The sequence below is a fragment of the Bos grunniens genome, chromosome 14, assembly GCF_055505025.1.
Source record: "Bos grunniens cultivar Pamir isolate PY7600 chromosome 14, Bosgru_T2T1.0, whole genome shotgun sequence".
Lineage (NCBI taxonomy): Eukaryota > Metazoa > Chordata > Mammalia > Artiodactyla > Bovidae > Bos > Bos grunniens.
This window is the reverse complement of record NC_141178.1, coordinates 44,719,419-44,733,211: the sequence shown is the minus strand read 5'-3', so window position 1 is coordinate 44,733,211 and position 13,793 is coordinate 44,719,419. Positions and strand designations below refer to the sequence as shown.

The 13,793-nt window shown below is 40.9% G+C and overlaps 1 protein-coding gene across 13 annotated transcripts in view; it reads left to right on the top strand.

The window, feature by feature from the left end:
* GDAP1 (ganglioside induced differentiation associated protein 1) overlaps positions 1-13,793 on the top strand; it is a 55,271-nt gene that overhangs the window by 27,091 nt on the left and 14,387 nt on the right. For 7 of the 13 annotated variants that reach the window (XM_086336446.1, XM_086336443.1, XM_086336441.1 and 4 more), the window contains exons 3-4: positions 9,200-9,381; positions 10,056-10,248. The exons of 2 other annotated variants lie outside the window; for them this stretch is intronic. In XM_086336446.1, the coding sequence (XP_086192572.1) occupies positions 9,265-9,381; positions 10,056-10,248 (310 nt within the window). In that variant the 5' untranslated portion in view covers positions 9,200-9,264. Of the gene's footprint in view, positions 1-9,199; positions 9,382-9,432; positions 9,519-10,055; positions 10,249-13,793 lie in introns of those variants that run through there. 4 more of the 13 variants (XM_086336449.1, XM_086336447.1, XM_086336450.1 and 1 more) reach the window with 3 other exon arrangements.

Sequence of the window (13,793 nt, the reverse complement as noted above, 5' to 3'; positions counted from 1 at the left end):
TTTAAAATACAGAACGGCAGAACTTATAACTTTTCATGCTGTAAAGCAAATAGGTTCGGAATACTTCAGAACTTCTCGTTTTAACTTTCCTCCTGATAGAATCTATTTGTATCCCTGCTTTTAGCCTCGCAGACTTGGAGGGAGTGGTGAAAGATGAACGGGCTCAGCCACAAGGGGAGAAGAACGTCACCCAGCCCCTAGAATAGCAACAGCAATAAATATGGTCATGTCGCTCTTCTGCTGAGGCCAAAACGACAGACGGGATCACATTTGCGGCACCCAGCGCCTGCTGGCTCTGTGGAGCTGGCTCAGGGCTTTGGAGGAAACATGCACAGAAGTTGATGCTGACCAAGCGGCTTGATTTTGGAGCTGTGACTTAGCGTACAAAGAAGAGGGGTGGGTGGTGGGGTGTACAGAGCCCACCGCAGAGCTAGGGGGCTCAGCACCCTTCTGGTCACAGGGAGGTTTGTTCTAAATCGGCTTTCCGGACAGCTGGCTCAGGGCTCTGGAGAACTGAGCCCAGAACTTCCCCGCATGTCTGCCTGAGAACTCGCTGTTATCTGCAGCTGCCGTGGCCGTCAAGGCACATGCGTAACGAGGAAGGTGAATAAGAGGGCTCTCGTTGGTCATCAGTTATTTAAAGCGCGCCCATCGGATTTCAGCCACTTCATTGTAGAGAATCAGCACCTTTGCCCCAGCAGGTCTTGGAGGAAGCAGCATATCCTTGCCTTCAAACCTTCCTGGTCTCCCTTTGCAGACTGAGCACTGGTTTTTCACCATTTTTTGCAACTCCAAGTGCTAGATCTTCCTATGTCCCTTTTCATGTGTACTTCAGTTTCATATAATATATGGCCACGTCCCTGGGTGGTTATGGTTTTTCCATCTTTACATTCTTTGGCCACGTGGATTTGGTCAAATTGGGCTTTTCCATTTTTGTAACTTGCGTACAGCAATAGTTTTTTTTAGGCTGAAAACAGTTTAAGCTAATATATGGTCCTGACTTTTTTCCATGTGTTTTAAAAACTAAACCATCACCTGAATTTGTTGAGTTTTCCTTTTTCCCTTAAACTTTCTTGCTCTAAAAGGATTTCATTTCTTATATAAAGCCCAGCTCCTTCTCTCTGGATCTTTCATTTGGTCTCTCCAACCAGTCCCAAATGTCATGCAATAAGTCATTGGAAACAGGTTCACGGTGGTCATGTGTCGCCTGTCTCCCTCGTGTAGCTTTTTCTTTTAATGTTTTTTAATTTATTTATTTGGCTGTTCAGGTCTTAGCTGTGGCATGCAGGATCTTCAGTTGCAGCCTTCGAACTCTTAGTTGCAGCGTGTGGGATCTAGTTCCGTGCATGCTCAGCCACTCAGTTATGTCTCGCTCTTTTCAAGTCCACGGACTGTAGCCCGCCAGGCTCCTCTGTCCATGGGATTTTTCCAGGCCAAAATACTGGAGTGGCTTGCCATTTCCTCCTCCAGGGGATCTTCCCAACCCAGGGACTGAACCTGAGTCTCATGCATTTCCTGCATGGGAAGGCGGATTCTTTACCACTGAGCCATCAAACCTGGGCCCCCAGCATTGGGAGCACAGAGTCTTAACCACTGGACCACCAGGGAAGTCCCTCTTCATGTCACTTCATGAACACAGATTCGGTTCCCTGCTTTCATCTGTTTCAGTTACTGTACATGCTTAGGATTTAAATGAATCTTTCTCCATGGATCACAATATTGCTTTTATTCAGAAAATGCAGTATGTAAAAAATGAAAGGAAATATTGCTTTAGACTTTGGTATTGGAATGTAAACTTCAGCACTCTTTTATTGTCACTATTATCTCATGCTTCTTTAGGATCTTACTAAGACTAAAGAGATAAATGAAGTAGCTTTTATAGCACTAGCAGTCATGTTTGTTCTCTCAACGTCCCTGGTGACGTTGGGTGGTTAAGAAAAAAGAACCACGCTAGTGTGTTGAAGTCGGTGCCAAAGGAACAGAGATGACAATTTGGTGCCTGGGATCTGCTGCTGCCCAGAACCTTATCTGGTCCTATTTATACATTCACAAAGCAAAATCCGACTTAGAGCAATCCTTGTAACATTAGCTTTTCTTTCTTTAAAGCTCATGTCTCTGAGCTTTAATGCCATTTTTCTCATGTGGCCAGGGACCATGCGGGCATAAATTAACTTCTCTGCTTATTATTTAGTGACTAAAAGAACACAAAAGCAAGGACACTGGAAAAAGAAATTCCAATGTATTATTAAATATTCTAATTTGAATTACCAGGATAAATGCCAAATGATCATAAATGCCTGGAAAGAGTCCTGTAAACATACAAAGAAAGTGACAGAAGAAGGTGTCCTGGAAGACGACTTGAATCATTTATTGAGAAACAGGAAGAAAAGTATCTTCCACTGTGTGTGTGCTTAGTCGCTTAGTCGTGTCTGACTTTGTCACCCCATGGACTGTAGCCTGACAGTCTCCTCTGTCCATGGAATTCTCCAGGCAAGAATACTGGAGTGGGTTGCCATGCCCTCCTCCATGGGATCTTCCCAACCCAGGGATCGAACCCAGATCTCCTGCACTGCAGGCAGATTCTTTACCATCTGATCCACAAGGGATGCCTGTCTTCCATTGAGAGGAAGGCAATTGGTTAGGATGAAAGGATGATCAATATCTAAGCATACTGTCAATTAGTAAGAAAACATTAACTTCAGGAAACATAACTAATCAAAATGTAATTTCATACATAAGCAGTAAGTATCCTCTTTGGAATATGCTTATTTTTTCACATCTAAATATCCTTGAGGCTTTCATCACTGCAAACATTTATGAATAGATCTCTCTATTATTGTAACATTAATGAAAGAAATGTTGGTGATACTATTCAAATACCAGTAGAGCAAGCTGCTAAGTGACTCCTTTTTTTTTTCTCTTTGATTTCTTTACCCTCATAAGTGATATTCACTAATACTAACATAATCACCAAAGTACTTTTTTAGTGACATGCTCCAGTGAGCACAATGTGAAGTCCAGAAATGAACATGGCAGGGTGGGGAGGCTAAGTTGCAGTTTTGGCGCTTACTTATTTGTATGAGTTTGAAAAATTTCCTGACTTCTCTGTGCCTCAATATCCTCATTTAAAACACAGGGAGGATATCTCCCCTGCTCTAGGGGAGTTTGCAAGTGTTACAATAGAGTCCACATACAAAGTCTTCAACATAGGTCCTGATGCTGCTGCTGCTGCTGCTAAGTCGCATCAGTCGTGTCTGACTCTGTGCAACCCCATAGACAGCAGCCCGCCAGGCTCCCCTGTCCCTGGGATTCTCCAGGCAAGAACACTAGAGTGGGTTGCTATTTCCTTCTCCAATGCATGAAAGTGAAAAGTGAAAGGGAAGTCGCTCAGTGGTGGGTCCTGGTGCACAATAAACATGTCAAAAAATACTAGCAACCATATAGTGCAAATGCATCTTTGTTTTAACTGTATGTGTGCGTGCTCAGTTGCTTCATTCGACTCCAACTCCTTGGGACCCTATGGACTGTAGCCCACCAGGCTCCTCTGTCTGTGGGGATTCTCTAGGCAAGAATATTGGAGTGGGTTACTGTGCCCTCCTCCAGGGGATCTTTCTGACGCAGGGATCGAACCATCATCTCTTGTGTCTCCTGCATTGGCAGACAGGTTCTTTACCATCTGGGAAGCCCTTTAACTGTATACTGGTCCATGTTCATGTACATTTATTCTGAAATGTACAGCATTCATCACAATAGAGATGGGTGAGATAGGGTGGACAGATCTGTCAAATCGTTTCCATGAGAATTATGGCTCAAAACAAATTTTCTACTAAAAAATAAAGAATTTAATGCATTGTTAACATTAGTAGTGTTTCTTTGAGAAACTAGGAAACTAATGAAATATAAATTTACAGTAGCCTCATGGTGAGATCCTCTTGAATTAGTAAGTTGCACTTGGTATTAATTATGACTCTTTGCTTCTGGGATGCAAAGAGAGCCAGAGGAAGCACTTTGGAATTTCAGAAGATGGTCTGGTCTATTCTAAGTTCATTGAGGCGTTCGTCTAGAAGCCCACAGCGGGTAATCTACATTCTGGAGGGGAAAGCAAAGGAGTCTTGATATCTTGCACTTGTAAACTCTAACTGGTGGCTTGGATTCCTGGGATTTTACCAGGCTGTTTTGTAGGAGTGGTTCCAAATTATTTTTTTCTTCCAGAAACCATAAGACAGCCTTTGACATACAGGCACTATTCGGCTCTACAAATTTTACCAATGGGGCAAATTGGAGGTTGAGAACTAAGATGGCTCATCAGTTAAACATTAAACTGGTAGTTCTCAGACTTAACGCGCATCAGAAAAGCCTGGAGGGCCTTTAAAAACATTCTGGGTTCCACCTTCAGAGTAGAAAGTGCAGTTCTAACAAGTTTCCAGTTGATACTGATCTGCTTGTCAAGGGACCACACTTTAAGAAGCACAGTAAGTATAGGAGCTGATTAGAGCTTCGTCGGTAAACTAGTTGGAACCATTGCAATTATATGATAAAATCAGTGTATTTTTGAGGAGCCCATCTTTTATCTCATTCAATTAGATAATTAGTTTTGTAGATACTTGAGAATATCAGTTAACAGGAATTGTACACATTTGAGATAAAAATTCTTGAAAATAATTTCTAAATAAGGACCTCTACCCCTTTTTCTTATTGTAATTGTAATATATCAATTACAAATCCTATGCTATTCACATGGGTCAGAAAACTGGCAGGGGTCAGACAGGGCAGGCATAATAGATTGTGGGTGCTTAGTAGCTATTATCAGGAGAAAGTGGAGATATTCTATTTTTTACATATGTATAAAAGATTTTTTCCCCTAATTTTGGAAAATTTCATTTTGAATTAGATAGCTTAATTAGTCATATATATTCTCTGAAGAATATCGCCATTTCAGTTTTCTTATTTGTCAAGGAAAAAAAAAACAATGGCAAGGGATTGATTATTCTTAAAAAGATAGAGACCTCTTGTGGTCATTCATAAAAGTACTTTCAAAAACAAACCTGGAGTATTTCAGTTTGTCAGAAGGTTTCAAGATCTCTGGCTTAGTTGACATACATTAAAAAATGTTTACAAATATGTATGAATTACCTAATACCTGTCAAAATAGGTAATGTCAGTAATAGAACTTTACATAATGACAACTGCATAAATATATATACATCATTCAGCTGTAATAGTTCTATATGATAATTTTAAAATTGACTGAAGCATAAGACATAATGCAAAGTGCACAAACCATTAATTGTTTAGCTCAAGGAATTTTTCCAAACTGAATAGATCTGTGTATCCAGCATATCTGGTAGATTTTCATCATAATTATAGGTAAGGTGACTCAGGTTCAGAGAGAGCATGTCATCTGTTATTTCATAGTACCAATCAAATCCATTTTAACTTCAATCACTCAGAAATATTTAAATGAATAACAAATTTCAATAAATATTAACAGAGGACTTCCCTGGTATTCCAGTGGTTAAGAATCTGCCAGCCAATGCAGGGTATATGGTTCGATACCTGGTCTGGGAAGATTCCACACCCTGAGGGCGAACTAAGCCCATGCGCCGCAACAACTGAGCCCATGCACTGTGATTCCTGAAGCCCCTGCGCCTGGAGCCTGTGCCTCACAGCGAGAGAAGCCACCGCAGTGAGAAGCCCTCACACTGCGACGAAGAGCAGCTCCTGCTTGTTGCAACTAGAGAAGGCTCTCATGCAGCAATGAAGACCCTGTGTAGCCAAGAATAAATCAGTCAAGTTTTAAAAGTTAACATAAAAAAGAGTCAATTTACTGAGCCATGATCCACAGTCCAGATTTGTAAGTACTGAATTTTGTTGAATGAAATTACCTTTACGCAGCATTTTTAGAGCAGTAGATAGGCTATACTTTACTATTGTTGTCTGTCATTGTTTACGGCTGCTATCGGTGATGGTGGTTAGCTACTCTTTTTCTCAATTAATAAGCAGTTTGGGAGCATCTTTTATGTACAAAGCACTATTTCGGATTCTTGGGGATACTAAAATGAATAATACTGAGTCTTTGACCTTCTGAGGCTCAAAGTCTAATGCACAAGAAAGACATGTGAGCAGTAGTTTGATATGGTAGTTTGTGTTCTAATAGACTTGAATATCTATATATCTATGTGGACTACTTTTCAAGAAAGTGGCTATATTTTCCCTAATGTCTACTCCAGCTGTGTAAAGCTTGGAAGTCTACAACTTTCTTTATTTGGTGTAAAGCTAGCATGGTGTTGTAGAAAGCAGTACTTGACTAGTAGTCAAAAAGTCATGTTTGAATTGTAGCTCTTTCACTTACTAGTGAAAACATTTTGAGGCCTAAAGAGAGAAGAGCAAGTGTGATGTCTTCTTAACATCATGAAGGGGCTTTTCCACAAATTCTTTTTGCAGCAACTGCTGTTTTGCAGGCAACATGCTAAGTGCTTTTGAAATGGAGCAGGATCCTGTGGTCTTTGCCCCCCATGTCCTCTGCCTGCCTTTTGTCTGTGGAATAATTTGAGCCAAAGAATAAGTTTAATCAGAGAAGTGAGAACATGTAGAAACAAAGGAAAACAGTCAAAGGAAACCCAATAATAATAATAGTTTAGCCATTAAGCATAGTCAAGGACCTTTAGTTCTTGCTCAAGGGCTATGGATAATATTCTGAGCCATATCCTGGGAGCTGTCTTATACATACTGAAACCCCTACCAGGTGGAAGGAGTTAACTACATGATGACCAGACTATAACCATGACATAAGCTGCTACAACTCTGAGAACTGGTCAAGGAAATGGGAACAAACTGACCCTGAAACTGAAGATTAACTGTACTTAAAACAGTCAAGATGATGTTGGTCAGACCACTGCATGACCAATTTCAAGATGACTATCAGAGATGACTGTGCATGTAGCCACCCCTCCCCACCCCTGCCCTTCTGTCTATAAAAGCTCTTCCCCCTAAAAGGTCTTGCCCCTTGATAGTCCGGGGTGGGAGGTGGGGAGGAAGTTGGCCTTTGGACAGGTGGGCCCCCGTTTCCCACTCCCCCAACTGTTGCAAGCATCCAGAATAAAACTAACTTTCCTTCCCACCAACCTGGCCTCTTTATTGGCTTTTGAAAGGCAAGCAGCTGGACCCCACTTTTGGTTACTCTTTATACACAGTCTCTCAGCGAATGCCATGGCACTCACATATTTTTAGATGCTCATATTTTGCACATGATGAAGTGAAGGCTCAGGAGAGTTCAGGGTAAGAGTGGAGCCGGAGTTTAAACCCCACTCTGACTGATGTCACAATTTTGCTTTTTCTTCTGCTCTGAAGTGTGAATGGATAAAGAACAAGGATCACTTTTGCTGTAGCAGTTGAATTCACGTAAGGGTATAAAGGGACTTCCCTGGTGGCTCAGATGGTAAAGAATCTGCCTGCAGTGTGGGAGACCTGGGTTCAATCCCTGGGTTGGGAAGATCCCCTGGAGAAGAGAATAGCTATCCACTACAGTATTCTGGCCTGGAGAATTCCATGGACAGAGGAGCCTGGCAGGCTACAGAGTGACTTTCACTATAAAAAGGGGCTTCCTAGGTGGCGCTAGTGGTAAAGAACCCGCCTGCCAACAAGAGATATGAGAGACTTGAGTTGGATCCTGGGTTGGGGATCCCCCTGGAGGAAGAAATGGCAACCCATTCCAGTATTCTTGCCTGGAGAATCCCCATGGATAGAGGAGCCTGGCAGACTACAGTCCATAGGGTCCCAAAGAGTTGGACATGACTGAAGCAACTTAGCATGCATGCAAGGGTATAAAGAGATACTATAAAAATCTTTAAACAATAATTACAAAGAACAACAAATAAAGTGTTATAAAGGAGAGGAAGGACCTCGTGAGATTTCTATCTCTTCTAGGGGCCTTTTTTAGACCTTTCATTTCTCTTAGTACTTGTGTTTCCTCTTAAACTGATAGTTCTCATCTCCACTGTGGTCATCTATTTTGTTGTCCCTGCCACCAGACTTATATCTTGGGTGCCATGTATGAAGAGTTATACATCTTTGTATTTCCAGTGCCCAGTACAATGCTTGGAACACAGTAGATACTCAATAAATATTTGCTGGATGAATTATAACAAGCATTCATTTCACGGTCATATTAATACATATTCACTAAAAGAGAAATTCTGCTGATTTACTATTGTGCTGAATTTTGAGAAGTGTATAATAATGACTAGATTATCATAAAATCATGATTTTGACCATGTTTATAAAGAGAATGTTTATAAGGCAACTGAAATTGTACATAATATTTGGTGTCTACAACATGCTAGCCTGTTTTGGGTGTTTAACATTGTATTTAATTCTCACAAAAACCTTATGGGGAAAATAAAACTATCTCTACTTCAAAAATTGGGAAAATTGAAAAACTAGGAAACAAACCCAAGTAATTCTGCTCTAAAAATTCTGTGTTAATTAACAGGTGCAAACTATTGTATATAGAAGGGGTAGACAGCAAGATCCTATTGCATCGCACAGGGAACTACATTTGATCCTGTAATAAACCATAATGGAAAGAAATATGAACAAGAATACACACACACACATACACACACGACTGAATCACTTTGCTGTGCGGCAGAAACACACACAACATTGTAAACCAACAATACTTAAATAAAATGAATTAAATTTTTAAATGGATAAAAAATTTCTGATTTAACAACTAGACTTTTAATTCGCATTGTTAAGGAGATTTATTGTTGTTGTTACATGACCTCATAGTAGCATCTTCTAATGAAAACTGATAAATGTTTTGTCTATCAACCTTCCACCAAAGGCACAGCCTCTCCATGAGGAACCCTAAGTATCTTGGGAAACTGATGCTTTTGTACCTGAGCCATCTCTACTCCATCTACAAAACCCATGAGTAATTTTCAATTAACATGTTTCATTACTCATCTTAAATAATCAGGAACTCATATTTTAGATCATTTCCTCTACAAAACGTCCAGTTGCACCTCCCAAGTGACTTCCGTGCGCAGAGACCCCGCCCCGAGTCTTTGCGGACTCGCCCCGCAGCTTTCTCGCCGGCGAAACTACACTTCCCAGTGATCTGTTCGTCCATCCGCCCGCACGCAACTTTCCCGGCTCCGGGTGGCACCCGGAAAAGCTAAACGGCTCTTTGCAGGGCAGTGTGGCTGGAGGAAGTAAAGGACGGACCGGCGAGGCCCTCCCGCTCTCGCGCACCCCGAAATGGCTCGGAGGCAGGACGAGCAGAGAGGGGGAGCGCCCTTGATGGCGGAAGGCAAGTCGGACGCAGAGGTTAAGCTCATTCTGTACCACTGGACGCATTCCTTCAGCTCTCAAAAGGTAAAGGCCTCGGCCGGGCGGGCGGCGCAGATCGGGTTTCAGCACCTGGACAGCTCCCGCTGGGTGCCGCCTGGGGAAGCCCGCCCACCGAGACCTCCAACTCAACCCCTGCGGGCGGCGCGCCCTGTGGGGCAGGGGTGCGTTTTATATGGAGGAGCAGGGAAAATCAGTCTGAGATGGGAAGGCCGTGACTCAGGCACCGCCACTCATGAAATGCGACAGAAAACATCACTTTCGGCGTTGGGGCGGGAGGCCTCGTCTTCGGGGCCTTTGGAGAGTGAGGCAGAGGGAAGCGCCTTCCGGCAACCGTCCCATCCAGGGTTCCTTCTTTTACTCTTGGTTGATTGACTTTTCAACAGGCCTAGTGTATCTGTTTCAGGTTCTTACTATGGGGACGCATCATAAGGTTTAGGACACAAAGAAAAGTAGTAGTGATGAAGAGGGTGACCGTGCACTGAATATTGCCAGAATCATTCTCATTACGTATCTTTTCTAACTTACAAGATTGAGGTGCGAGAATATGTCTCACTTGTTAATTCCAGGAATAGAGTTGAAAGGGGTGTTGAAAATATTAATAACTCAGGGAAGCACAAAAAGGCTGCTGGCTGGTATCCAGGGATGTCATTTAATTAAAAGCATACCTGCGTTGTGGTAACCAATGTGAACTCTTCCAGGTGCGCTTGGTAATTGCTGAAAAGGCATTGAAGTGCGAGGAACATGATGTAAGTCTGCCCCTGAGTGAGCACAATGAGCCTTGGTTTATGCGTTTGAACTCAACTGGAGAAGTGCCCGTCCTTATCCACGGGGAAAACATTATTTGTGAGGCCACTCAGATCATTGATTATCTTGAACAGACTTTCCTGGATGGTAATGTTAAGGCTATTTGTGATTTCTTGGATTTACTTTCAACACAAATATATGTCTTCCCTCCTTCCTCCCTTCCATCCCTCCTCCCCTCCTTCTCTTCTTCCCTGCTTCCTATTTCCTCCCTTCCTCCCCTCCTTCTCCCTTCCTTTTGGTTTCATGATGGTGGTTTAGTGCTAACAACCTTTTCCATTTCCATAAGCACACAAATAAAAATGGGTCAATAGCATAATTTGTATAAGCCATTGTGACTCCATTGAAATGATTTCATATAAACTACCAATTTTAATGTTGAAATTTCCCTTTTAAATTCATTGCAAGAAACCCTGCAGGTGTATGATTTGTGGTGGTAATTTATTAGCCTTGAAGTCAGATTCATATTATTGACAGCCTATTCTATGTCCGACATTTTGTAATTTCTGTTCTAGTCAGTCTTCAAAAAAAAAAAAAACAAACCAAAAAAACCTGAGATAAGCATGGTAGATTAATTATTCCTATTTTGTACACGAGGAAAGAGAAAAAGGTTGCCTAAGGTAACATAGATGTTTTATAGCAGAATGGGCTGGAATGTAAGCCTTTCAAATCCAAACCTTCCTATCACATGGACTGTCGCTCATAGTCATTGGCACTTACGCATTGTCCTTGCTCCTTCCCTAATAACAAGCCTTTCAGGTAAACTGTAGCTTTAATATTTGCCCAAGATTATACAGCTGAGCAACGGCAGAACTGAGAACAGAACAGAGGGCTCTTAGCTTTCAGGCTAACAACTCGTCTGAAAAAGGAACTGCATGATAAGATCCAATTACTCTTCATCTGCTACCAGTTATGCGAATGTTAATTAGGCAGGATAAAACCAGACTATAACCTCAAATTACTGGAAGCTGAGAAAGGAAATTTTAAGGCAGAAAAAAAAAAAGTCTGAGGTACTTAGAAGAAAGATAAGTATAGGACCTAAATAGGGGTGGGGTTTGCCACAGGCAATTAGATTAGCAATGGCCTACCCTTATTCTTAATCTAAGTGTTTAGTTCCCTAGGATTTTGATTGGAGTTGGCCATCTATCTAAACCAAGGAGTTTAACTTGGTGTAATGAACTTCTTTTCCATCCATCATTATTTGCTAGCCCTTATAAGTCTAAATTCTGGGGACTGTACAGAAAATGGGGGCTAATTGATTTAAGATACATTTTCTCAATCTTGAGCTTTTTGGAAATGGAGAAGTCTGTTAAATAATAATTTGTATTTCTTGGGAGAAGTGATTATAGTAATGTGAATAAGACAAAATAATTGCATAAGAATTCTACTATAAGTCATCAAAAACTTTAAAAAGATACAGCAAATGAAAATCATATTTAAATATTTTGTTTAGCATCCCTTGAACTACTATCACTAGCCTTTTCCCGCCTCCTCTTCCTTGCATTGTTTCTACTCTCAATTGTTCAGTAATGTACAATGGTACTTCACAATATAGTCATGTTAATGATGATTAGGCTTTATTAAATTTTTCTTTAGGCTTTTTCTTTTTCTTTGACTATTTCATAGCAAAACTGGAATGTATTCTGAGTCCTGCTCAAGGTGAATACTAAGTTCTTACTACAATTTGTTGAATCAGAGGAGAAAGCATTGTGGGCTAAACATTAAGATGAAAATATGGAAACTAAGAACTTAATTCTGGTTGTACTGATAGAGTAAACAGACAGTGAAGAATCCTAGCTCTTAGTCTGAAACTTGAATTTTCTTTTTGTTCTCTTGGGAACTAGGTGTCATAGTTTTATCAGTTGCAGAGATAAAGCAATCCAAACAACTCTTATTTCACTCTTTGCTGTTTCCCAAGGAGAAGAGTCATTCAGTTGGGAAGGGTTAAATAAAGATTAAGATTAAGGGAACTAAAACCTATAGTAGATATGAAGGCAGTAAGAAAACAATTACTTTATATAAATGAAGGCTACTCTAGTTTCTAGATGAAGTTTATCTAAAATAAACATGTAAGCATTATCACAATGATCATTAACATAATGTATATTTATTATTAAGAATTCATGGAGGTTAGGAAAAGTGCCAGACAAGAGAGAGAAAATGTTATTCATTGATAACATGTTATTTAACATGTATTCCATTGACCAGCTTCCCTGGTGGCTCAGAGGGTAAAGCGTCTGCCTGCAATGCAAGAGACCCGGGTTCCATCCCTGGGTAGGGAAAATCCCCTGGAGAAGGAGATGGCAACCCACTCCAGTATCCTTGCCTGGAGAATCCCATGGACAGAGGAGCCTGGTGGGCTACAGTCCACGGGGTTGCAAAGAGTTGGACACAACTGAGCAACTTCACTTTCACTTTCTTTCTTTCCATTGACCAGCAGCATTGATATCACCTCGGAGAAGGCAATGGCACCCCACTCCAGTACTCTTGCCTGGAAAATCCCATGGACGGAGGAGCCTGGTAGGCTGCAGTCCATGGGGTCGCTGAGTCGGGCACGACTGAGCGACTTCACTTTCACTTTTCACTTTCATGCATTGGAGAAGGAAATGGCAACCCACTCCAGTATTCTTGCCTGGAGAATCCCAAGGACGGAGGTGCCTGGTGGGCTGCCGTCTATGGGGTCGCACAGAGTCGGACACGACTGAAGCGACTTGGCAGCAGCAGCAGCAGGAGTCTATTAGAAAGGCAGAAATCTAGACCCTACTGCAAGTCTATTGAATCAGAATCTATATTTTAATAAGATTCCAAAGTGACTCATACATACATAGAAGTTTGAGAAGCAGTACTACAAATTATTTTGCATTAAGTAATTGCTTAAGCTTTAAGCAGTGCTGTAAAACACTTCTTTATGTATGGCAGAGTTCTAGAATGTGTTGTCAAAAATTAAAAACAATATTTTTGAGTATCTTGATTAAAAGGATCCAGCATAAGTTTTACATTACTGGAGAATGTCTCTAACACTTTAAAAAGTGTGTGCTGGGCATAGTTCTTGGTATAGTGTTTCTTGATTTAAGTAGAGCATTTGAGATTGTGTCATATGATAGCCCTGTGGAATAAAGGAGCACGTATGGCTAGATAAGAATAATGCATATATTCTGATGAATAAACCACCATTCTGAAGAATATTCATTTATAAATTTCTTATACCATGTTGCTTATTTAGCTATATTCTCTCATTTCACTTATCCTATGATAATTCTATCACACCTTAATTATTTCATTTACTGGCAGACCCTGTATGCACTGTGAAGTCAGAGACAGTGTCTGTTTCACTAACAACTATATTTCCAGTGCCTCATATGGTGAATGTTCTCTAATGGGAGCTTAATAAATATTTTTGAATGATTAAAATGAATGAAATATTGAAAATAGATATCAACTTGGACAGGGATCTCTACTGGTGTTCTTTTAGGCTTCTGTTCTCTGATTTGAGTCTAACAATTCCATAAATGATTTGAATAAAGGCATGGAAGAAATACTGTTAACTTGTGGATGTGTAAACTGCAGTCGTTAAAATGATGAGTAGCTTATGAAATGCTTTGCATGGAACAATAAGATAAAGTTTAACAAGACTA